Source organism: Uncinocarpus reesii, genomic scaffold (genome assembly GCF_000003515.1).
Source record: "Uncinocarpus reesii 1704 scaffold_1 genomic scaffold, whole genome shotgun sequence".
In the NCBI taxonomy this organism is placed as follows: Eukaryota; Fungi; Ascomycota; class Eurotiomycetes; order Onygenales; family Onygenaceae; genus Uncinocarpus; species Uncinocarpus reesii.
In genome coordinates this window covers 5944984-5969919 of record NW_003052500.1, presented here as the reverse complement: position 1 = coordinate 5969919, position 24936 = coordinate 5944984, and the positions used below count along the sequence as shown (strand labels likewise).

At 49.4% G+C, this 24936-nt stretch overlaps 9 protein-coding genes across 9 annotated transcripts; 5 read left to right on the top strand and 4 right to left on the bottom strand.

Moving 5' to 3' along the window:
* Window positions 1-291: 291 nt before the first annotated feature.
* Window positions 292-1301, bottom strand: UREG_02264 (uncharacterized protein; the record flags this gene model as incomplete). The annotated part of the gene is made up of 3 exons (XM_002542702.1): window positions 292-498; window positions 716-882; window positions 941-1301. The coding sequence occupies 3 exons, from the start codon at window positions 1299-1301 to the stop codon at window positions 292-294; spliced, it is 735 nt and encodes a 244-aa protein (XP_002542748.1).
* A 1699-nt stretch (window positions 1302-3000) lies between these two features.
* Window positions 3001-4663, top strand: UREG_02263 (uncharacterized protein; the record flags this gene model as incomplete). The annotated part of the gene is made up of 4 exons (XM_002542701.1): window positions 3001-3627; window positions 3788-4065; window positions 4130-4484; window positions 4571-4663. The coding sequence occupies 4 exons, from the start codon at window positions 3001-3003 to the stop codon at window positions 4661-4663; spliced, it is 1353 nt and encodes a 450-aa protein (XP_002542747.1).
* Window positions 4664-6119: 1456 nt separating this feature from the next.
* Window positions 6120-8176, top strand: UREG_02262 (uncharacterized protein; the record flags this gene model as incomplete). Its single annotated transcript, XM_002542700.1, has 2 exons — window positions 6120-7499; window positions 7559-8176. The coding sequence occupies 2 exons, from the start codon at window positions 6120-6122 to the stop codon at window positions 8174-8176; spliced, it is 1998 nt and encodes a 665-aa protein (XP_002542746.1).
* Window positions 8177-9776: 1600 nt separating this feature from the next.
* Window positions 9777-10347, bottom strand: UREG_02261 (uncharacterized protein; the record flags this gene model as incomplete). Its single annotated transcript, XM_002542699.1, has 2 exons — window positions 9777-10113; window positions 10139-10347. The coding sequence occupies 2 exons, from the start codon at window positions 10345-10347 to the stop codon at window positions 9777-9779; spliced, it is 546 nt and encodes a 181-aa protein (XP_002542745.1).
* Window positions 10348-11410: 1063 nt separating this feature from the next.
* On the top strand, window positions 11411-11903 carry UREG_02260 (uncharacterized protein; the record flags this gene model as incomplete). Its single annotated transcript, XM_002542698.1, has 2 exons — window positions 11411-11455; window positions 11673-11903. 2 exons carry the CDS (start codon window positions 11411-11413, stop codon window positions 11901-11903), a joined length of 276 nt encoding a protein of 91 aa, XP_002542744.1.
* Window positions 11904-16120: 4217 nt separating this feature from the next.
* Window positions 16121-16402, top strand: UREG_02259 (uncharacterized protein; the record flags this gene model as incomplete). Its single annotated transcript, XM_002542697.1, has 1 exon — window positions 16121-16402. The coding sequence occupies one exon, from the start codon at window positions 16121-16123 to the stop codon at window positions 16400-16402; it is 282 nt and encodes a 93-aa protein (XP_002542743.1).
* Window positions 16403-17054: 652 nt separating this feature from the next.
* UREG_02258 (developmental regulator flbA) lies at window positions 17055-19243 on the top strand (the record flags this gene model as incomplete). The annotated part of the gene is made up of 3 exons (XM_002542696.1): window positions 17055-18795; window positions 18855-19042; window positions 19097-19243. 3 exons carry the CDS (start codon window positions 17055-17057, stop codon window positions 19241-19243), a joined length of 2076 nt encoding a protein of 691 aa, XP_002542742.1.
* Window positions 19244-20730: 1487 nt separating this feature from the next.
* Window positions 20731-22233, bottom strand: UREG_02257 (uncharacterized protein; the record flags this gene model as incomplete). Its single annotated transcript, XM_002542695.1, has 2 exons — window positions 20731-21471; window positions 21568-22233. 2 exons carry the CDS (start codon window positions 22231-22233, stop codon window positions 20731-20733), a joined length of 1407 nt encoding a protein of 468 aa, XP_002542741.1.
* Window positions 22234-22899: 666 nt separating this feature from the next.
* UREG_02256 (uncharacterized protein) lies at window positions 22900-24936 on the bottom strand (the record flags this gene model as incomplete). Its single annotated transcript, XM_002542694.1, has 1 exon — window positions 22900-24936. One exon carries the CDS (start codon window positions 24934-24936, stop codon window positions 22900-22902), a length of 2037 nt encoding a protein of 678 aa, XP_002542740.1.

Sequence of the window (24936 nt, the reverse complement as noted above, 5' to 3'; positions counted from 1 at the left end):
AGCACAAGCTTCCCCAAGTCCTCAAGCTCCCATAACGGATCACAACTGTCAGCTTGAAACTGCTGACCTCGGAGCTCTTATCCATGGAATACAGTATAGGAGTTCGCATGATTCAAGTATATATAGCCAAATCATTATTGTATTGAATACTGTACATTTGTATTTTTACAAGAGTAATTGTTATTACACCTCATCTGATGGCAGGCTTGCTGAGTGTACGGAGAATCCTGGAAAGAATTGTAATTGAATAATCCGAACATGGGCATCCAAAGCCAGACCATCCGAGTTATATTAGATAATTTTAGAAGCTCCAGGCTCTGGTTTGTTGGCCGAGCCCAGCTCTTCAGGCCCCTCCTGTTCCGCCGCGATACCATCAGCATCCTCAAGCACTTGTTCTTGGGACGGTCTGTATCCGGAGTTGTAGAGATCACGAGCTTCGTTCCAGGCATACCATCGCTCGCGAAGGACATGTTTAATAGCATGTTGCGTAGTTCGAACCTATACCAGAACGTTAGCGGGCGTAACAATGAACAACTGGCTAGTATCCTCGTGAAAGAGTTAAAACGTCGAGTCAGGAAAATCCCAAATTCATCTCAATAACCAAAGGGGTTTAAGCGGTCCCAGAGGCATTCATATCGGCGAGTGAAGGTAAGGGGCTCATCATTTGATAAAAAGAAAATAGAGCAACTGAAGGGGAGGGCTTCTGGGTGCTGACCGTTTTATCCCGGTTCTCAGACTCGAAGTCTCCGTAGCCGGCTGCCAATCGCTTTCTCTCATAACTAGATGTCGCTATCCGGTTACGTTCCCGAACAGTGACCCACCAAAGGCAATGCAAGTCATCCCAAGACTTCTGCCTCAGCTCTTGGATAGTCCAAGCACGACCTTTTTCAAAGAAGTCAATTAGCAATATATTGGTTAATCAATAAGTATCATCACATACCGTGAGCATATTCATCTTCTGGTGTAGGGATAGTTTGTTTGTCTTGGCCGAAGAAGCCCCAAAGTCCATGTTCAGGATTAACGGGCCGCTTTTCATGCTGAGTTGCTGGGATGGGCTTCGGCAGATCGAATTTCGACACGGGCAATGCCTGTTTAGGCCCAGTTCGGTGGATGGCAGAGACGCCGCGATGTCGACTGCGATCACGAGCACAAGGAGTTGAGGAGCAAGAGAAGTGTGAGCGTTGGGATTTGAAGGTGATTTTCGGACAATACAGTGCAGGGGCAAGAAAAGCTGGGGGCAATTCGACCAGCGACGATCCCCCTTGCTGATACATAAACGAGAGAATTGATTTGGATGCCATTGAGTCAATGGACGGCTTTTTGGGGACGTGTTGTTGAGAGAGACACGGTTGCGAGGTTTTCAAAAATAACAAGCAAAAATTTTCAGTTCAAAAGCGAGGGGTCCCGTGACGTGTCACGTGGAATTTCCCAGCCCCCTTTGCTTGGCGTTTGTGTTTTGGGACTCGCTATCACGAATGCGCATGGGAGTTTTTACGGAGTACGGAGTAGCTAGCAGTACCGCACGGCCATACGGAGAATGCGAAGTTCCAGAGTGTACCAGCAGTTGAGGTTCGTATATGTAGCCTGCATCACAGATTTGTGCGGGCAGTGCAATCAACTACATTCTTCAGCAACGGAGCGGGCCTTGAGGTACCAAATTTGGATTAAGACCTGCCCGTTCCCTTCAAACAGGCTCCTTTCAGCTGAAGAGAAGACAGAGAAAAAAACGATTTGGCAGAGAATCCCGGCGCTGAGAGCGATACTGTTCTCCCGGACTCCCCGAGGAATAATCAAATCAGCGGTGCTAGCACACCCATCTAGCAATAGAAGGATGAAATCCTGATCATCAATTCTTTTAGCGTATTCAGCACACTAAGTTACACCTCCCTGAGCCAGGCAAAGGCCACTGTACTAAGTTCCATAGACTGTTCATCAACAGCGGCCTTTCGATTCCTCTGGAGGCTTTGTTATAGACAGTTCATCCCTCATAGAATCCGACGGCGGTTGCATTTTATCCCCGTGCACAATTATCATTCTATAGGCTCGAGTCTCTGTGTCGAAGGAAAATAGCCTAGCTCATCATGTCAAGCGCTGTCTTGCAATGTGTGACAGTGGTGGAGTTGCAAATGTTCCTCCGCCTCAATGGTTAGCGCCTGGTCCGTGCGCAACCCAGAGCCGCGCGCCTACTAGTTAATGAGATCTCACAGCTTTCCATTGCAACCGTCTGGCCGCAACCGGTGAACCTCTGTTCTCAAGCATAACAGCATCAAAAGGGTCTATCAAAACACACACCAAGTTCTTGTTCCAAAATATCCAGTATCGTCCGGTGGTGTGAAAGCTCTGCCATCATGAACCGGCCAGGTAAGAACCCTCATCCTGTATCAAATGATCATGCGACGTGCAGAATCAATCACCCAGTGTGCTTTTGTTTCCCACACCCAATGTACTGTGGCTGTTGGATTGTCCCACAAACTGCGATTGCATTGTTTTTGGCCTTGTGGCAGCCTTTCAAGTGAAGTGGTTTCAGCACCAAGCACGAGCTAATCATCTGGGATTATCATAGGTCCTGGCCAACAACCTTTTCGAGGGATATCTGGTTTCCCGGCTCAGCAACAGCAACAGGCAAGACCGTCGAACCCTTCATTACTCTCCAATCGAATGCCCAATGGTAAACTTGGTGAGGCTCAATGGGGTACAGGACCTTAGAGAGGTGCGCTTTCACTCACATTGTTTTGCAGGCAGCGCTGCAACCTGGGGGTTTGGTGTGCCGATGGGAGGTGCCCCGGGATTACAGAACAATCAGCAACGAACTGTGAATACTATGAATACATTTGCACAAAGTATTGGCGGGTCTCAGCCGGCCACGCCTTTAGATCTGTCGTGAGTTACAAAGTCCCCTATCTTTCCTTTCTTTCGCATTCCTTCAAACACTTTTTTTCCTCGCCAGCCTACATGGGTTTCTTTTTCTTTTTGGCCCTATTTTTCATAGTTACGGTCATTATGCCTCGATTCAAAAGGCATAGTGGTCGTCGCGATTCATCTGTGCGCAATCTGAAGACGCTGACCATAGATATCAATTCTTCTAGCGAGTTTCCTTCGCTGTCCAGTGGATCTCAGCCAGCCCAAACCCCAACGCCCGGACAAGCAATTTGGAGTACCATCAATCAACGGTCAACTCAGCAAAATCTGATCCAAAGACAGCTGCAGCCTCCAGTGTCGTCACAAGCACCCTCACGAGCTTCGCAAACACAATCTAATCAACCTTCGCAATCCCATATTACTCGCGACGACCTATTTCCCTCAGCTTCCCAGTTCGCGACGCAGTTAGATGATTTTCGAAATGGTGGCCAAGGGATAAGTGGGCAGCTTTCGAGTAACACCCAGCCTCAGACGGGCAATATCGAGGAGTTTCCCCCCCTTGGAAAGCATGCGGCAACTGATCTTGGCCAAGATCGCAGAGAATCTCTAATCCAAGCAGGAAACTTGGCAGCATACGGGAATACAATGGCCTACCCTCAAGGTATCCCAGGACAAGGGAGAGCGTCAGTGGGAAGTAATTTACAAGGCCGCCGGGATGGAGGTAGCATCACTTCGCCGGGGCCCTCGGCGTCAGGTTCGTGTATTGACGTATGGGAAATTCCGCAATAATGCATTTGTTGACGATGATATTGTGTAGCATCGCGATCTCCTATTGGTCCAAATCAAAACGGCACGGGTAGTCAAGAGCAGGAGGTAACTTCCAGACTGGTAATTTCTTCATCTCCAGTATATCTAACCGTTGAAACAGGATTCCACCAGCATTATGGCTAGGCAACCCACTACTCGTCCAGAAGGGTTCGCTGAACAGGCACAGCAAACAGCCGCTTTTCCAGAAGAAAATCAGCCCCAAGAAGCAGCCGCGACAAGTCAAGGCACTGACCAAACTCCCCTCGCACAAATGAGTGATCGAGATAAATTCGGACTTGCTGGATTACTCAGGATGATACATAGTGAAAGCCCTGACGTTGCGAGTTTGGCGATAGGACAAGATTTAATGAGTCTTGGATTAGACTTGAATCACCCGGAGTAAGGACTCCAGCATCTAGCCCACATCAGATAACTTTGACGTTTATGCTCATTCTAATGGCAGGCCCCTTCATCCATCCTTTGCTTCTCCATTTGTCCCCTCGGGTTCTGGGGTGCCTCTCCAACCGGATTTCACCCTGCCTGCATGCTATAATGTTGCAAACGTACAACCGCTTCAAACTCGCATTCCAAGCTTCACCGACGAAACGTTGTTTTACATATTCTACAGCATGCCTCGCGACATCATGCAAGAACTTGTGGCTGAGGAATTAATGGGCCGAAAATGGAGATACCACAAGGTCGAGCGTGCCTGGCTCACTCGCGATGATTCATATCCAAACCCTGTCGAAGTTGAAAGGGGTGTAAGCGAACGAGGAGTGTACCTGTGGTGGGACACGGCCACATGGAAGAAAGTCCGGGTAAGTCAATACTTGAGCTGTCTCGATTATTGCCCTCCGTATCCTTTGGAAAAGAAATAGCTGACGTTCAGTCTCCCAAACCGCAGCGCGAATTCATATTGCGGTACGCTGATCTGGACAATCGACTTGACCCTGGACGAAACCTCATGCGCGGAATGACCTTTCCTCAAGCTTCTTGATGTTCTTATTCAATGATTGACGACTTCTTGCATTACGGATGTTTAGTTTCTACTCAGCTACCACGCTTTGCGGATGTCCTTTACAGCTTACTGAGCATCAACCCAATTGAACTAATAAGACCTGTAAATTCCCCTTTGACTGACCAATATTTCCGAGAGTTCTCATCCAAATGGCGTGTTCTTCAGGGATCCCTAGTCCCAAAACAGGGCACCTAGTCTCTATCCTCTGGTATTGCCTGTATATGTATTATCGGTTTTATGTCCAATCACTTAAAGAAGACCAATACAATGTTGCTCTACTGCAGACATGCCGGCTGGATGAAAATTTAACGTCTATTTCTGATTCCCATTCCATTGAAGTGTATCTCTGAGTATGGAGCATATGGCACCGCGGGAAACGAAGTTCATATATCCGAGTTCAATTACCGTGTCGTAGATTATCCACCATCACAACTTTTGCACTGCCGGATCCGTATTTGCCTTGTCATGCATTCCGATCACGCACACCTCGCCATTATCTACTCTGCGAATCTCAGCCTTCAGCATTGCTAACCTCTTCCCCATGCTGACGATTTCACAAATGACATCCATCTCCACACCTTCTGGCACTGGGCGCAGATATTTTGCCTCTAGAGACCGGCTCACACCGCCATAAGAGAACATCCCTGGCTGTCCGACGCATATAGCGAGTACTGTGGTGAGAGCATCAATGAGAGTCGTCGCACAGCCACCATGGAGGTTGCCCAGTTTGTTGCACATTGATGGAGCGACAATGCAGCGGAAAGTAGCGCGGGTAGGAGGCCCTAATGAGGCCGAATGGAAACGGACATGCTCTCGTAGAGGCGTGTCGTAACTCTTGAGACCGGTTAGTTTTTTTGGACTTTTCTCCGTTGGCAGGATGCAACGTACAACGCCATTGGGATCGGAAAAGCTCTCCCATACGGTCTTTACACAGTTTGGGAAATTTTCTTTAGTTATCTCCATGGATTCCTGCTTTCTCGTAGCTTTCCCCGGTGCAAGTGAATTGTCACAGGACTAGTATAAACTGTTACGGATCTTCCTTCGATTTGGTCCAGGTATTCGTGGTTATTCCGCAACAGAATATGCTATGCTTATTTTCAGTCAATCAAATGGATGCTCGAAGTCTGTCTACTCTACAGAGGACACGCGATGGCTGATACGATGAATATATCAACAGCTGAGGCTGACCTCGGTCAAACTCGGTTGCAAACTTGCCAAACATCCCGAATACGAGCATTTCGCTTTCGTTTAGCACATGACATCGTGTCCCGCGATAAACGCGCTTGACGCGTCGCTTAAATAATCACGCGACGAGCAATGTCACTACGAGAAGACTGCAGACAGCTATATTGATCATTTCTTCACCATCAACCTTCGAGAAGGGGTAGTCGTGGCGCCCGGCAATTCAAAGGTGGTGCAACATAATCACCGTGCAATGACTGAATCGAGAACTCTCCGGTCTTCCAAACGCCGAAAGCTCTCAAACACAGCGCTAGTCAAAGACGACGACCGTTCAGACTTTCTCCACGAGGCAAAGGAGTCGGTAGAGCCTAACGTGCAGGGAAAAACCCGATCGAGCAGCAGGCTGAAAAAGGCCCAAAGCAATGGTGCTCCACCCAAACCGTCATCGTCGCGTGCACGCCAAACGGATCCCCAGAAAGAAAACACGGGGAAAACAACAGCAACGAAAAAGCGGCTGAAGCCCGTGGCGTCTGTTGGACGGCCAAAGGAAAGGAATAAGGACCTTGAGGATGAGAGTATCTGGGATATTCCTATAGAGGTTGATACGGAGCAAGATGGTCAAGGACAGGACGGGTTGGTTGGTGCGCTTCTAAGTCGGGCATGTGGACCTCAGAAGGATGTCGAAGATGCAGACTCTTCCGCGGTTGCGGCACAGTTACAACTCGAGCTATCTAGAAACCAGCTTGTTATACCCCTTCCACAGTTACTCGAGGATACTCCGTATGCAGCGAAGCTTCGATCGTTCTGCGAAAGCCATGGCCTTGAGGACATGACGAGATCCCTTGCTAAATTTCTCCTGGAAAAATTAAACGGCACGCAGCTTCTTCCGCTCAAAGGGTTAGCGGCCGAATATCAAGCAGTCTACCAACTGATTGAGCAAACTATCCTTGCCGGAGAAGGAAACTCCATGTTACTTCTCGGTGCTAGAGGCTGTGGGAAAACCGCGCTTCTGGAGACTGCTATTTCGAATCTTTCAAAAAGTCATAAAGAAGACTTCCATGTTGTTCGCTTGAATGGCTTCCTTCACACGGATGACAAAATCTCCCTAAGAGAAATATGGCATCAGCTCGGGCGTGAGATCAACGTTGACGACGATTTGAGCAAGACCTCGACTTATGCGGATACAATGGCATCTTTGCTAGCTTTGCTATCCGAAGTGCCCAACGATGCATCCGATGCTTTCACCACTACTAAGTCGGTCATAATTATTCTAGATGAATTCGATCTTTTTACATATCATCCGCGCCAAACACTGCTCTACAACCTTTTTGATATCGCTCAAGCCAAAAAAGCGCCTATCGCAGTTATCGGCCTAACCACGAAAGTGGACGTTATGGAAACCCTCGAGAAACGGGTGAAGAGCAGGTTCAGTCACAGATACGCTTTCTTACCGCGGCCTCGGACCTTGGCTGAGTTTTCTGAAATCTGCATGGCAGGATTGAAAATTGACTCTGTTGAGATACAGGATTACTCCTTGCAGTCAAGACAGTCTCACCATTCCGACAATATAAGGAGCATTGTGAAGAGCCCTAAATTCCAGACTCTATTAGAGCAATGGAACGCTTATCTTGAAGTATGTTTCCCTTTACACATCCCCGCTCTATCTGTAGAGTTGACTAACTGCGAACCAAGCGCCTCTGGGACGATAAACCTTTCCAAACACACTTGAAAACGATATTCCATCGCACAAAATGCCCCAAGGACTTCTTTACTAGCGCGCTTTTGCCAGTATCAAATCTCGCCTTAGGGCCCTCACACAAACCTTTACTAATACCAACCGCCAATTCATTCACCTCCGATATACTCTGCCCCGACCCAGCACCCTTCCCGTTTCCGACAGCTTCGGCCACTTCAACGAGCACTGTCTCATTACCAGTGTCGCTTTTGCTGGCTGCTACACGCTTAACAGCTCTCCACGATCCAAATTTGAGCTCCCAACCCCAGAGCCTAATTCCAGTGACCCTTAGCTTCCCCGCTGTATACGCAGAATACGTACGGCTCCTCACGTCGGCGAAAGCTTCAGCCTCTGCGTCCGGTGCTGCCGCAACACCTGGCCGGATATGGGGCAAAGAAGCCGCGAGGGAAGCGTGGGAAAAACTGATTGGCTGGGGACTGGTTGTCCCAGCCCCCGGAGGTGGTGGGATTGGGGACGGGAAAACGTACAAAATCGAGATCAGTTTCGAGGAAGTTGTTGACGGGATGGGCCAGAATGGTGTAGGCGCTTTGGGGCGCTGGTGGAGGGACGGATGATCAGATTCCTTGCCGCGACAGGTTTGCGAAGATATGCTTCCTTTCCCTATGGCGTACCAACCAGTGAACGACCAGCCGCCTTAGTCAGGCGGCGACGGGCAGTCTAACCGTCCGGTTCCTGCGTATTTGGGCTGTCAGATCGAGCGGTGTTAAAATGGCAACCTATCATATCAGATCCAATCAATCCAAACCGGACTATGAAAACATTGTCCGAACTCCGTCCCCCCAACTTTGTGCTCTCGGGAATTTCAGAGCTCGCCGGTCAGCGCCCTGCAGCTATATTCTTCAGTTCGGCAGTTCACAGGGAGCCAGCAACGAACCCAAAAAGCGCATGCCGCAGCTTTCCAAGCAGCACCCCGTACGAATTGTGCATATATAGACAACCCCAGAATAATAACCCTGATAAATGACCCTAATAGACACTGACACATAATTGTCTCAACCCTTTTCTAAACAGGAAGCTGTGAAAGCCTCTCCAAATTTCAATCTCAACCACCCCTTTTTTTCCTGCAATGACATCGATCCCAGGTATTCCATCAGCCGCAGCCGTTCCTCGCAATTCGTTCCTCGCAATTCCGATCCAAGTCCACTCTATCGGCCGGTACTCATCACTCATCAAGGCGATTCGTCCGTCCCTGAAAGCCCGGGTAGCGATAATAATATAAATGGAGACCAGCTGTGTTTTGGAGGAACAATTCCGCAAAGAGATAATGGTCAGGCTCTCATGTAATTAGCATGGATGCATTCACCCGTACTTGCGAAACCACAACAGAGCACAATTCTACAGAGCATGTCCGGTCCCGATTCGTTTAGGAACCGGCCAGAACAGCTTCACATGTCACTTCCCAGGAGAAGGAACAAAAAGGAAACTGATCTCACACCAAATGACCATGCTGTCGGGTTCACTGGATAGCGGTAACTCGTGCATCTTTGACATGCAAAATTTGTACGACAGCGGATGAATCTTTTTTTTTACTTGTCACATTTTGCCATGCAGGGAACTTGTTGTCTTTGTACGCGTGGCTTGTGAGACGGCAGCGTTAGCTAGTCCTTTTATCGACGCTGTTAGACGGAATGCGTGTGTCTCGAGGAACCCAAAGGCTGCCAGAGAATGATATCTATGCATGACATTGCGTGAATAGGTAGAGCGAGGCCAGTGATAGCTCGAATATTGCTTCCGTAGGGAAGGATGTTTTTTCCATTGAGAGTTGCTCTGGAATGGAATCTTCAAGTTCAACGGGTTTGTCGAACGTTTCTTTTTCGCTTGAGTCCTCCTCCACCCAATCATCCGCATATTCGGGGCCAAAACTGCTGCAATGAGTCATTCGGAGTTGAAACCTCTTCTGCGTGCATAAGCTGCTCTCTTCTTTCTTTGCCTAGACCTGGTCACATTCTCGATCCATCACTCGAACCCCCCCTCTTTCAACTTCCGCTCAGCCGCCTACAAATCCTCATAAGCTGGCGATCAGCAGAACCCCTTGAATTCTGATCAGGTTGAGCTCGATCAAGGGTGCCAAGGTATGTATGTCTGAACATACATGCAGATATATGCACCACAGCTTTTTGCACTGCAAACAGCACATCTGACTGATTTGAAGCATTATCTGCGTTTCAATATGACTTGCATGGTATCCTTGTGATCTGCATACGCAGTTTTGATCGCAAGAAAAGCAAATTCCTGAGAATCTGCTTTCGATTTTGTATTATTTTGCGTACAGATCAGGCAGGTGCTCAGAGCTGCCTCCGGTGTTCGTATTGGCGGTTTGAGTCTGTCTTGCTGGTTGGGTTTTTGATGCCATGCATGATGTTGCAGCTGGGGCGAGTTTGCCGTAGGTCCGTGAGCACTCATACGTATTCTCACGATGCATGGTTTGGCATGCCATGCCGGGTCAATCTTCCATTCCGCTTCGGGGCCTGGGTATAGTAGGCTCGATTGGCTGGTGAGAGTCACCGTCCACTTACCAATAATCTTGCCCCAATTTTCGTGTAATGAAACCAGGCGATGATATCCCATCGCATGAACCCGCAAATGTGCCCTCAAGCAGTTTCATAAGTAAGACCAGCGGGCATGCTCCGACAGACCCTAGCCCCTGACCTGTATCGCGTGGGAAATACGACTTTGACAGGGGATGCAAGCACGCAGGTCGACCTTCAAAAATTAATTCGCCCATGATTCCGACAACGGGGACCTAACGAGCTCCCCGTTGAATAGGGCGAAGTTGATAGGAAAAACTAGTTTCAAGAAGAAACAGAAGAAACAAAACAAAATGATGGGCTGGGCCGATACATAGAGCGCCCCTTCTCCCGGATTTAGTCCACAGCCGTATTTCCAGGTTCGCACATTGGCACTGCAAAAGAAATATCAATGCCTTAATAATCCAAAGTTTGAAATATGAGATTTTGAACTGTCCCTGCAAGGTTTCCTGTTGCCCGCTTCAATGTAACGTGCTTGCTCGAACACGGAAGAAAAGAGGAAACGGAGAAAAGCATAGTCGCAAGCGAAGAAAAGCAAGTGCGAAAATTCTTGAAAATGCCGCTCGAGGTACATTTCTTGACGTCGAGCTGTTTATACCGGATGTATGTCCGGACATACATATATACAACTATCCGCTGACGTGCTCGAGAGCTGTTTGTCGATACTCGAAAATGGCGTGATCGTACAAATCAAGACGCATGTTGACGGCCTGAGTCAACTCAAGAGGCAGTTACTCTCCGGAAAAAAATGCCGGATACTGGAGAAACTGCTGTGGCCGTCTGAAAATTCCAGCATCGGATGGCTCCCCGATTGATCAAAGCTCATGTCGTACGAAAGTGGTTGCTCAAGGACAGGGTCTCGGGGCTTCCTGCGCACAGAAGAGCGACGGGTTAGTTATCAGTCGAGTCATGGGGTTTGCTTCACTTTACCGCCGTTTCTGTAGCTAGCCGACAGGAAAAGACGAGCGAGTTCCCGGGATATGTAAACGAATTTCAGCAACCGGGCAACTCCCTCCACCTGCACATGTGTCACTCGAAATAAGCTTCCGTTGTTGCACGTCCTGCTTGGGATAAACCAGGAAGAGAACCGCGTTTCTCATGTTGGAGGCCAGACGCTTTTGTCGTGTATGCAGCTCGACAAGGGCCCCTTGTGGTAATCCATCGTGGCCTGTGGGCGATCCGCCGCTGAGCACACATGTCCATGTGCATTTGTGATCAGGAATACCGACATCTTCTCCCAGTATAGAGCAAGCTTGCATCATGCATTGTGTGCTTCGTAGCAGTGGCCTGCCATCAAGCTGGGAAGTGAGTGAAGAGCTTGGGTGGTGCAGGTGCTCCTCTATCGCTCTCAGCACACAATGCCGATGCAGGAGCATTGTTGAACGAAGGACGGCCCTTTCAGCAGGAGGCTTGTCACAGTTTCCCTCACGCCAAATGCTCTCATGTTCGCTGCTTGGACAAAGCTAAAGTAGTGCCACCTTGGCCGGCCTCAGTGCTCGTGCAACTTGCTTGACGCATCAAGCCTTGGTCTTGGTCGATATCCACGCTGGCGGGAACAATATTCTCCGCTCAAGGAGCATGGACAGCCGTTGACTTTGTTCGTCCTGTTGGAGACTCTCCCTCGTTGACGTTACATCCGTCCCGACAAGAGGACCATAACGTTGCGGAGCCCTCGTCCGCTTCTAACTACAACGAGGAAACGGAGGGCTCGAGACAGCGAATAAAACTCGACAACAACGCTCGAGCCGTGTGAGCGACCCAACCCTGCGGAGCACCCCATGTGGCTGTCCGTATTTTGAAACCCCGGCTGGGAAGACCGTCAACCAAAATGGGGAACAAACCATTGTTTGGATCCCGGATTAGACTGGTTGTACGGAGTTTGCTGGTCGAGTCGGACATGTCTGCCAACCGACACGGCGAGCCCGCCAGAGGAACTTGAAGGCAGTGGAGAATTACGTGTCCATATTCCCAAAGCGGTGACGGATGGTTCCATTTTTATTATCATGACTGTTACCAACGACGAGTGAGAATGTGTGTTCCCGTCCATGCATACAAACGAGAGTCGAGATCAGCGACCAGTGGATGTTGATTCGAGGCGGGACGTCTTTGTCGTTTCTATCCCCGTATTAAAGCCGTCGAGGCGAATAGATTCTAAATTCTGGGCCGCGGCGTTGAGATCCTGCAGTACCTCTCGTTCTTGATACATTCAACGAGCTAATACGCCTGACAATTCATCAGGCTAAAAAAGTTTTGCGCATGGTTCCATACCACGTGGGTTCTGGGATGCGTTTTCCACTTTTCTGATTCTGAGTCGGTCGGGACGTGAAGCGGCTGGACTATTTTACCGCTTTGCAATCTCAGCAGCTTCACCGGGCGTGAAAGTACGCGACGCTATTCATAGTTTAGTTGTTTTTGACACCAACCAAGGCTGCGGGTCCCCATCTGCAAGTCATCACCTGAATGCCGGAATTAATCTTGAGCTTGAATTCGAGAGAACAAACACGGTCTGTCCTCACAGTGTCAACAGTCGCGTATCTCAAGTCAATCATCAAAATAAAAACAACCGTATGGACCGCCCAGAGGCTCTGGATCCCGTGCCTCCCTGCGGTGGAAATCCTCGCGTGGCAGAGTGGGACAGCCAACGAGAGCCGATCATTAGCCTTTTGCGGGAAAACTTATCGAAGCTCCACCGGGCCACGTGGCAGCAACACGCTCCAATCTGGCCAATCATAATTCGCCGTAATACGAAGTTTCACAGTCCCGCCGGGTCCTTTACAATACGCAGTACGGTTTTCATACGGGGATTCCTAGTGCCCGTATCGTTGTATTGATGCCCTGAGCCATGACTCGTGAAGATTGAAATCGGCCAAATACAAAAGAGGTGAGAAGTGATCGCTCTGGTGACGAAGGACTTTTGCTTGAGAAGCGCAAGCACCAACGGGTTGTTTATATGGCATCCGTAAGTGGGAGGGACTATCCGAAGACTCGATCACTGACAGAAGGGAGAGAACCCTTTGCATCTCTCTTCCACTTGAAAACCTCAAGGTATCATCAGGAGGGACGACCGTGAGCTTCTTCGCAACGCCGGTGTATGGAGGGAACTGCTTGCCTGGCAACCCAATATCACCACCCGGCTTTATCTCGGTTGAACAACGACGAGAGCCTTTTTATTAGGCTTCTCTCACCGCCAGGGAGGGCGTCCATATGATAATGCTAGCCCATGATGGACAATATTATCAAATGCTTTGCTAAGCACCAGACGTCAGCCATCTCTCTCAAACAAGCATTGGAAATGCCTCCGACGTCACATGTCTCTTCCAGGCGATTCCCTGCTTCCGAGGATGGAAGACGAGACTAGTCGGTTCCCCGGACACGAAGGCGATCCTAAGACACCTTTTATGATTATTCTGCGCAATAATAAGGAATACACATCCTGCCGCTGGAAGGAGGAAAGTTCTCCGCGCAATGGACTCGTATCGGAAGGACAATTCGTCGGGGAGTTCACCGTTGATCGTCGCTGGCTCTTTTTCTTCAAGCAACCCCGTTGAGCGTGGGAGGGCTGCAAAAAAGGGTCCTCACCCTCCAAACAGCCAATAGAAGAGCGGAATGGGAGATCGAATTTTCTCCTTGGATCTTTGATCCAATGAAGATCGCTGTTCGTCGCTGTCAACGACAACCCCGAAAACAGGACCCCTGTCCAGAATTTGCCCGAGCAAAGATGGTGATCCCAGAATGCCAGATGAAGCTCGCAACTTGAGGAATTTGCAAAAAAGGGGGCCCTCGCTCATCAAATCGGAACGAAGCGGCAACACACATGCAGATGCAAGGGCGTCTCTTTCGTAATCATCTTGTCAGCGGCAAGGGAGCGCGGAACAAGCGTTTGACTTCGCTTAACAAGCCCATGATATGTTGCCAGGTCGAGGACTTTTTGGACAGAGCACCCCTTGAGGTCTTTGAAACTTTCCAAACAAAGCTCAAACAATGACATTCGTGACGTCTTTGTTGAATGTCTCATAAAGACGAAGGTATCCTGTTGCAGCTCAAAAGCTTGGGGGCTTGTCATCTGTCCTGAACGACGTATGCGAGAGAGCAAGGGCGGTTAAATTCATCTTGAACAGCCGCCCAAAGAGTCAAGATATTCTCAGGGCCATCTGCCATCACTCTCCAGACGCCCATCTCACTCACGCAGCACGTGCTTTCCCTTCGAACGGCCTTGCAGGGGCGTATTCCAAATCCAGTCGAATCACAGCTCTCTTGACCAGGCCATTGTCACTCGCCAAGGGGCACCATTGCCAAATCAGGCCAAGGAGCAACACTCCCCGTGATGCTTTGGGAAGTAAAATACGGCCGGTGAGCCAGAACGCCTTGTTGACGAGGTAATTTTTACACAGCCACTGAGATCATGCATTTTTCGCATCGTGGTAATTAATAAAGTCAATCAGAAATAATGATCAGATTTATCCCAGCCAGAAGAAGTCCAGAAAAAATTTAGACTCGCGCTAGAAAATTCTGGAAGATTGCAGGGAAGCCAGGGGTTTGATGTCCATCACCTTTGTGCAGCCACTCCTCCAACCGGACTGCAGAAGCTGCTCCAGGATCAATTGACAGCGGAATTCGTGGACAGAACCCTGGTGCGACCTTCATGTCAGCAGAAGGGGCTGCAGAATTGGGAAGGTCCAAGCATCGTTTGCGCAGGATCTGATGCTCCTCATTATTTTCTTCAGGTCAGGATGATTATCATTGATTGGAGGCTGAGCGTTTGAAAGGCTTAAAAGGATCACACCCTTGGCGTTGCTTGTTGAAAGCGACGCAGCCAGGGACAGCCTACAGGACAACGTGTTCATACTGAGCAGTTTCTCATGACTGGTTTATCTCGTCAGATTGAGGACGTCTGGTCTCAGGTCTGCTGCCTGCAACGTGCGGTGGGTGACGGCAATAATGCTCGCTTCACTCGAGAGGGACAAATGGTAATTTCGGGGGAGGTTCTCTCGAACTGTGGAGGTTTCTTTTCCATCGGAGCAAATGAGCCGAAATTGGATGATCCTCAATTCCTGACTCAAGGAGATCCAGCAGAACCCAAAACAACTAGTGGAAGGCTAAGGCTGTTTCAAGACGTCGTGTTTTAAGACAGTGGGGTCAAGGGCTGCACAAAGTGATTGGTGGGCTGGGTCGCTTGTCACCACAGCAAAAAAGAAAAGGGGGGAAGGGGAGAACCGGCGGCAGAAGCGGTTCTCGAAAGAATGAATTAATGGATCCTTTGTAGTTAAGGCTTGGTTAGCGCTTGATTTTGAGGTTCGCAGACGGAGAAAGCCGAAAGCAAAAAATGAAGTAAATCCTCCACGCCGCATTCGAATTTCAAAGACAGTGGAAAAGGTGCCTGATTCCATAACTACCGGGGAACAGCTTGCATTTTCCCAACTCCCCTTCAGCGACATTTTTTTTTTTTTTGTTCAGCCGGGAAAATCGATTCTGGCAGACGCCAATCAGATGGACCGGCTGAAACTCAGCCCAAAGGCGAGCCACGTTTTCGCCTTGCATGCAGCGCCATCCCTGCGCCATCTCGTGCTCGGGGCGCGTGGTTGTTGGCGGTGGGCCCGGCCGGCGTTTTGGGTTTGGCAGTAGGGCTTGTATCCCTGCTGAAATGTGACCAGTACAGTCGCAGGACACGCGTGTATTTCGCTGGTATTACCGGCATCGCAGTCTTCATGTCCAGCCCTCAGCTCGAACAGGACGGGGACACAGGATCACACTACACGGACAGACGCTGACGAGTGCTTGAGAAGGGTGTTTGCTGGACTGCCTTTTTTGTGGCATTGCAGCGCCTGGAGACTGGTCCTGGATGCGTGTTGGATGGCACAGCACGCTGCAGGGCATTGAAGGGCAGCTTCATTCTCGACAAACACCGCATCCATCAAGTTGGCGACAATTCATTCACCTGCAATGCGGTGCTTGGCTTGTGCAACCATCAACATGTCCTCAGGCCAAACGGACGCCTCTCCCACTGTGCAATCGGCCAGAGGCCGTGGATGGTTTCAGGCAAAGGGCGAGGGTGCCTTCATCTCGTTTGAGCAGCGTTGGCAGCCAGGAACATGCTGGCAGCTCCTCGACTCTGGCGACAGACCCCGTTTGAGGCCTTGCATTCCCTCGTTGGCCGCTGTTGTTCAGAAATGCGACGAGGTGATCACCGAGGCAGATCCCTTGGCGTCGGGGACCGTCACGAAAATACCGTCGATACCGTACATACGGCCGTAACGATGACCGGTATTACATCCCAAGATACACAAAAGGGGAAGCCGAAATTTCTTCTGCGCTTCTGCTGGCTCTGATTTGATTGTTCTTTCGGCGCGTGGAAGCAGTTCGAGTGGCGTCTGCTGCGAGTTGTGGATGCGGCGGCCTTGACTCTGCTGCTTCTTTTCTTTCTTCCTGCTTTCTTTCTTCCCTGTCCTCTCGTGTCATGTTCGCCGGGCCGCATGCGCCCAACCAACTCAATCCACCCTCAGCTCCACCGCCGTCGACCTGGTGCTCGCTGTCTGCAGTGGGACATCTAACAAGTGCTTCTGATGCCCAGATCTTTCCCCATAAATAACAAACTCAATTTATGTCTAATATTATTTACCCGTAATCTTGTTTTTCTTCTCGATTATTATTTTGTTCTTCCTGTCCTTCAATCCTGACTCTTCTGATCCTGTCATTCCCCTGGCCCCCCGCCAGTCACTGCTCTATGTCGCTGATCTCATTGGAGAAATAGGCCACCCCCCCCCTTTTTTTTCGCGCAAGAACGGATTTGTTTTTTTATCTTTTTTATTCTTTTTTTTAAGCATTTTTTTGATATCGTGGTAAGCAAGACCACGGCCCTGGCCTTGACCCTTTTTTTCTCTCTCTCGTTCTTCTCCCTGGCCTTTCAATGAGCACTCGCTCCGCCCTCGACAAATACCGGGAAGGATCCAAGACTCTGCCTCATTCTCATCGTTCTTACATTCCCCTCGATCACCACAATCATATCGCTTCTGCCTCGCATCATCGAGCCAGCACGATCTCGTCCTCACGCCTTAGTCGACGCTCGCTTGCTGCGATTGCCCTGGAAAAGACGTCTACTGCTTTCAACAACCTGGTCTCGCTTGGTGGCGCTTCCAATCCCTCCCTCCGGTCTTCTCCCGCCGCCTTCAACGGTAATCCGCTGAAACATCCGCCCAGTGCAACGTCGCCGGCAACAGAGGACCCTCCGCGAAACACCTTTGAGGGGAGGAGTGGTCAGCATCACGAAGGTGGTCGTGGTGGTGGTGCTGCGGATCATCTTGGCTCTCGTCTCCCGCTCCACGCGGAAAGCAACGGGGACCCAACACACCCAAGCAACGTCCCGGACTCTGCGGCATATACCCAGGGCAACAATAGCGACTCGTCCATTTCAAACAGACGGAATACAAAGAGCGTGGGACACTCTCAGATGCCCAGTGCCAAAATGCATCAAACGTCCTCACGTCTGCTGCGCATGACCAGCGATGAACGGCCTTTTTGCCGTGATTTCAAGGACTTGTTCTCAACGCTGATGGTCAGCCTGAAGCTGGAGAGCCATCGCGTGCGGTTTTCCAAGTTTGATCACACCTTCATGTCCGAAGAAGCGATCAATAATCTGGGCTCTCTGAAATTCTCGCAGTCGAATCGCATGCCTGACCCCAAGGATCCTAGCCGCATTGTCACCACTACGACTACAACGACATTCTCCATGGCCAGGGAGATGGCTCGTTCTGTATGTCAGCGATTCGTCGACGCTCGCTTCATCGAGCCTGTCGATGGCCGTGTCACCGCCCAGTTCCCCTTGAAAGGCGCTCTTTTCCAGCTGACCCCCAAGGGTATCCACATTCTTCATCGGTTCTGCCAGAGAAACGGTATCACTGCTCGCCATGTCATGGATGTTCTGGAGTCCCCGCGAAATACGATGCAATTGGTGATACTAGAACGGGATATCCAAACCGATCAAGTATCTCGGGACCGGGCTACCATTGAGGTTATCTTCCGTCGCTTTGCAGGAGTCGACGGCCCCAATCTCAAGAACAACGTCTCGAGCTCCGATTCCGACTCTGTCAGTGACTACGCAAGCGGTACGACAGGTGTGAAAATGGCAAAGGAGCGCAAAATCGGAGATAAGATTATTCAAAACAGTTTCACGGGCAAGGCGGCGGCGGATTGGATACTAGACTGTTGTACCGCGATCGACGGCCGGGAACCTGTGGAGATTGCATCGATGTTTGTGAAATATAGTTTGATGTATGCGATTGTGGAAGACAAGGCATACATGCAAATGAACCCTGGAGCAACCACATTCCAACCAACGAAATACGCCATATACGGCATAACGGAGCATGGTCAGAGGGTGTGCGGATGGATTGCACGGGATAAAGTTACACCCAACTCGATGGATGGTCGCATTGTGCCACGGGACTCGAATAATGCTCGTCTCAATCACATTCTGCAAGATCCTGCATTGAGGCTCCTCTTCCGTGAATTCCTTCGAGATTCTCTTTGTGAGGAGAATCTGTCCTTTTACCTCGATGTGTCGACTTTCACTGCCGATTATCATCGTTCAGAGAAGACTGGCACGTTTGCGAAGATGGATGCGGTACGGGAAACGTTGGCTAGCGCCTATGGTGAGTTTTTTGACATTGGCTTGGATCTTGTTAAACAGTTCCTAATGATTTCTAAACAGGCTTATACAATGCTTTCCTTGCACCTGGGTCTCCATGCGAACTGAATATCGAGCATGCTCTTCGAAATAGTCTCGCGAGTCGTATGACAAGGGCGGTTGGTGATGATGCAGCGATGGTCCAGAGCCTGACGGAAGTTGTCAGCTTGTTTGAACTCGCACAAGTTTCGGTTTTCAAGCTCATGTCGAGTGTACGTTTCGCTTTCGTTTTATTCTTCATGGATCTCTAATAACCCGTATTATAGGATTCCGTACCTAAATTCGTCCGTGATCCAAGATATGCAACAATCTTGCAAGAGCACGACTTTGAACTCAATAGCTCTGGTCGATCTTACTCTCCCACTCCGGGTCCCATCCCTGAACGTTCGATGAGCCGAGCGGCGAGATCGTGACAGTGAAACCTTTTATTCCGTCGTTCTCATGTCACTTTGCATTTCTCATTTGTTCTGCATTTGACAAGACGAAGAAGACGCTTCTTTCGCATCGAGCCTCGCAGAAAAGCACCGGCGTTTCGTCGAGTCGAAGAAGAGAACGACTCCAGCCTATAGAATTTTCACTAAATGAGTATGACGACGAAGAATTGTATGCGCTACAATGATTGGATGTGTTCTATTCACCTCGTTCAGCACCCTAGCTATACGCTTCCTCCGTTACCGGCCTGATGGGCAACACTTGATCAAATACTCGCCCGCCCCATGCACTGTTCGTCCCGTTGTTACCCGCAACGCCTACAACGCTCGCGCCGATGGGCGGATATTTTACCCGGAACCATGGAAGAAACATAACTGCTCAAGGGTACTCCGCTCTATATGGAAGAACTTATTTCCCATTCTCGTATTGTGAAGCATCCCAAGTCTCTGGTTTGTTTTGCTTGTTCTGCTTTATAAGTATTTCTAATTTATTCGACTTCCTTTTTTTTTTTATTTTTTCATTGACTCGACGGCCGTGAAATAAAGCATACATTTGGCATCTTTTCTTATCTGGATTGAAATTTTCGGAACGGAAACTTTGGGCGGGTCAGTTGGAAAGCCAGCAAGCAAAGCAGCTCTTGCGGAAAGATAAAAATTTCCTTTTTTTTTTTCTTTTCCTCCCCCTTTCGGTGGAGGGTCCTTTTTCCGATTCCCAGGCTTGGTTTAATTGCTCTTTTTCTTTTGTCGATTTTTTTTTCATGCGCGCGCATAGCAATCTCGAATATCTTGCAGGTAGTTTTCCTCTGTTTTCACTTTTTTTTTTTTGACTTTGATAGACGCATGACATCTTAACGATTCCACTTTGTGTCGTTTTGTCAAAATCTTTTTTTGTCTTCCGTTTCCATTCCTGTTTTCGTTTCTCCGCATATTTTATTTTTTTTTCTCCGATTTGTTCTTCTCTTGTTCTGCTAATATTTAATAAATACTGGCAGAGTCAAATTGACTAGAGCATTTGGATGGCGTTTTCTTTTGTTTTTTATTTTTATATTTTTTTATTTGGCAGATATAATACCATTTTTATTACTCTCTACTCCATTCTTCTCGAATACTTTACTTGCTATTCGACTATCATTTTCCTCACGACTCGTGTCTTTCCTATCCGACCTCCTGATAGCAAAACCGATTACCTCGCTTACTCAGTGGGCAAGGCCTATAATTTTCACCTCGTTATCATGTCAAGATATGCTGGGCTCATGGAAAGAGTAATGGTGAATAGCATTGGAATCTTTCACAAGCTATATGCAACTTTCGAAAAGGCCATGTATGTAGTCTACAAAAGCAACAGCCCAAATTCAATACCAACCCTTTGAGGAAGAACTCCATGCCTTAAAATGGCCCCCATGAAATTTAACACATTGCCCGCCAGATACAACTGTAACAATAACCTTCTTCGAAACGCCTTGGCTCACTCACTTCGAACCCCAGCCTTTGGCTTTCATTCCTTCTTCAATAGCTCCCCAAATACCTTCCACGACCTCTCTGTCTCTCCATCTCGTCCGTCCACTCATTGCACCACCGTTTGCATTCGCACTCTTCTCATCCCATCTTTCCACCGCAAACGTACGCACACCACGCCCCCAACCCTTGACGTCCCGGGGGACTTCCTCCCCTCTCCAGCCAACGTATATACCAGTAGCATGCTTAAACAAATCCGGCGGTGACGACCATTTGTACGATTTAAATTGCCAAGTTTGTCCCGTGGTAAATACAGCAACGACGTTATTCCAATACTCGGGCTTGAAATCCGCCGTGCTGTCAACGAGAATGAAGACGGTTCCGCTACGAGATGTATGCGGTTTGGCGGCGCTTGAAGAGTCGTTGAGGGAATGGAGGGCACGTGAGATTTTGAGACGGTTGGCACCTGTGGATTTGGAGAGGGTGGGGTGGTCCGGCGGGATGTATGTGCCCTCTTCGAGAAAGGTTTTGATATTCGACATGCGAAGGAGGGAAGATGCAGATGGCGATACGAGGATGATTGGATTAGGTCGACGCGATGAGCCCGAGTCCGATTTCTTGGGGATGAGACCACGACCCGGAGCTGGAACGGAAGATTTAACGCCTGGTTTTCCACCGCTAGTTGGGTACGGAGCTGCGCCAGCCCTACTTCGTCCCAGGAACCGTTCTGCGACTTTCCGAACGTGGGAAAAGTCCTATACACTAGATTAGCAAGCACATCCTAATGATCAATTTTCCGTGCCGAAGCGTCAATTGGAAAAAGAAGGGGAAAAAAATGAAGTCCTCCTCACATTTGGCCGAATCCCTCTCAAAACCGAATTTCTATCTCCCATTTTCCTCTCTCCATTATAGATTTGCTGTAACCTTGGATCAATCACTTTCATCGGTCTCCCACCGACCTGCGTGATCGCCGGCGCTTTTGCCAACGAATCAGGCACACCCCCCATCGCACCCGACGCCACTGCAGCCTGCGCAGCAGCGGCATCAGAGACACCGGCCAATCCCACCCCCTCTAAAGGCTTGATATACTCGCTCTCCTCCGAAGCGCCCTCCAGCCAAGTAATCAAATCCAACCGTTCCACAAACACCAAGTTCAAAATCTTCGTGCGCTGGCCATCCTCTGCTTCTCCCTCCTTTTTGCCCAGCGCATCATTGAGTTCCTGCGCGGAGGAGATATACTCTGGGATAGCGACATCCTTTTTCTGCCATGCAAAATAGATACTTCGAAGGTCGATCGGCTGGTTGGCTGCCGTGGAGACGAAACGAGTCGGTGTGGAGAGGGGAATGGTCTGCGGAATAGGTTGTGTGACGTACAGATGGGTCGCCTTGGTGAGGTCTTCAGTTGCATCGTCGATGGAGAGGTCTGGAGAGGTTGTGAGGACGGGAGAGCTTCCGGAAGCGATGGCGCGCCGAAGCGCAAGGAGAGGATCTGAGAGGCTGGGATCAGTGGTTGCCATGGTGGCACTGGTTGTGCCCGGCAATGGAAGACGCCGAGGCGGTAGTCTCAGTCTTATGATTAATGCCGAACCATGGAATAAGGTGAAATATAAAAGCGATCAGTGTGCGGCAAGGACCAATCCGTTCAACAGAAAGTGAAGCTCTGGATGAGATGGCGTTTGGCTGAGAGCTCTGTCAGTCACGTGACTGGGCTGGCGCTAAACTGCAAAACGGAATTTGGGAGTGAGTATAAAAGTTACACGGGAATATCAATTCAATATCTCATAGCGTGTGAATGGCCAAAGATATTGTTGACCCACTGAAGAATAAAAGCAGCTGCCAGATACCTATAACACACAATAGCCTCCCAGAAAAAGCAAAGAGTCCCAGAGATCAGTGCGCTCTGGCAGTCCGTTTTCCCATGCCAGAACAACCCAGCCCAAGAAGCCCCCCATTCCACAAACGCCGCTTTGTCCTGAACCCGTCCCAAGGCTAAATCGCAACATGAGTCTTTCATTTCACACTTCCCACTAAAAACGCCGAACATCGAAAAAGGATGTAACACCGAAGCCCCCGCAAATACCAATAATCGAACAAATCGCAGCCGTGAAGGAGATAAACACTCAGAATTCGAAAGTGAAGCAAATGTCGATTTCATCAACTTCAAAAGATTCAGTTATGATGAATTAGGTTGATGGATGGATCCTTGGATCTCGTGGAAAAGATGAATTCGACGGACTATCATTGTGCGAGTATAACGGAGGGGCATCCTTCATAACAACATCAGACATCAGATCCCTTTCCCGATCAGCAGCCTCTTCGGCTAAACGCATAACCTTCGTCGGCGTTTGCTCAGTTTCCATCGGGTTAGTACCATCAGGAAGATGAGTAGAAGACACTACTTGTTGGTAGCCCCCAACGATTTGTGTATGAACCTTTTCAGTTGTAGGGGTAGTTAGGTTCCCTCGTCGACTCATGTAATCACCCAAGCTCATCCTCTTTTTCACAGGACTTGGTGCCGTGATTCCCAACCCCGGTGCCAAGGCATTTGGAAACGCCTTGGCACTCAAGGGAGACCGAAAGTGGGATGATTGCGTGCTGCTCGGTGTATCAGTTGAAGAAGAAACAGGTGGGGTGGAAAGCTGCATTTGAGGGGGTTTAACACGAAGCTTCGCTCCCTGGTCATTCGGGATGTGACAGACCAGGATATTATGTGCGGCTGTCGATGGCAAAGGGAAAGGCGGCGGCTTAGCCATTGAATCCGACAGTTCGCCTGCTGGCGGGCCAGGAGATTGGGAAGGGGGATGCATCGACTTTTGAGGGGTGATGCTCGTATGCGCATCTTTCATCTCGACATCCTTCAAATCTTGAGAGAGCGGCGATTTGATCCTCGTGAGTTGTGACGCACTGGCTATCTGCTGTTTGGTCGGTACGCACTGCGATCGGTTGGATTCATCGAGGTGTAATCGATCATGGTGATAGCGAGAAAAAAGCCGTCTTGTAAGTGGAACGAAGTCGGGCCGAGGCGACGATTTTTGAGAAACAAGGTGCGGATAGACCTCGTCTGAATCGGTTTGAATACAAGAATCAACGTAATGTACACGAGTCAATGGCGATCCAATTCGCGGGGTGCTAGCAGCAGATGTTTTCGGAGTGGAGCGGGACTCGCGATGGGAAGTGGCAGAGCCGGGAGATGCCTTAATTGAGGTACCAGGTGATCGGTGCGCGGGGATGGTATCGAGCCGGGGAGGTTTGGTTCCTGAAGATTTCTGCAAATAATTAGGAACGAAATCACCGTTTCCACAGGAGGCAGGGGTTAAACCTACAGATATACTATTTCCCGCGTTATTACGTCTCCTTTTCTTCTGAGCATGCTGCTGATCCTGTTCTAATTGCTCGAACTTCTTCTCTGCCGCGGCTATCTTTCGTTTCTCTCGCGCTGAAAGCTCTGTGCCATTCGCTCCAAATATATCTGTTGCATGATTCGCGGGTGATAGATCTCGACTTTGTGGCTGATCTCGAACAGATGCGGACGTAGATCGCTGTCTGGATTGATCCTCGTCTTCACCGTGTTTCCGAATTTCGCTGCCAGCTCGACTGTTGGTTGCGCGCCCAGTGCTGGCCGGAGATACAGTGCTTTTGGTTTTGGTTTTCTTTCGCCTCCCATTAGCCTGCTTAGCTGTCGACTCAGGCGGTCGTGGTCGACATCGCCGGTCAACGTTCGCCAGTAAACACTGCTGTGAAGAATCACAAGCGCAGCCACCAAAATGTGCCAAGACATTGCTTATCGCAATTGCAGCAGCATCAGGGATGCCCTCGTTGGGATTCTCCTGTTTCACGAACCCATTGCTGGTTGGGAAGAGTTGAGGGTCTAGGTACCATGTAGTTGTAATCTCTGAGTCACTCGAAATATCTTGATTTGCAACGAAACAGAAGTGATACTCGATTTCATTTGTAATGAAAGTTTTCAGAGTCACATTAGGTCGACAAGACCGGCGGATATACCGAAGCAAAGTGCCTTCCTTCCGACTGTCGATATATATCGGAAGTTGAGGATGGAAGAAAACAAAAGGTTCAGGGTGCCGTAACTCCTGCCATCGGCTGTTCGGGTCAAGACAATAATCACGAAAATGTCCGACTTTACCTCGAACCTCACCAACGATCTCGTCTTTGCGTACATCCTTCTCAACTTTCAGAAACCGCACGAGGGGGTGGCAATCCAT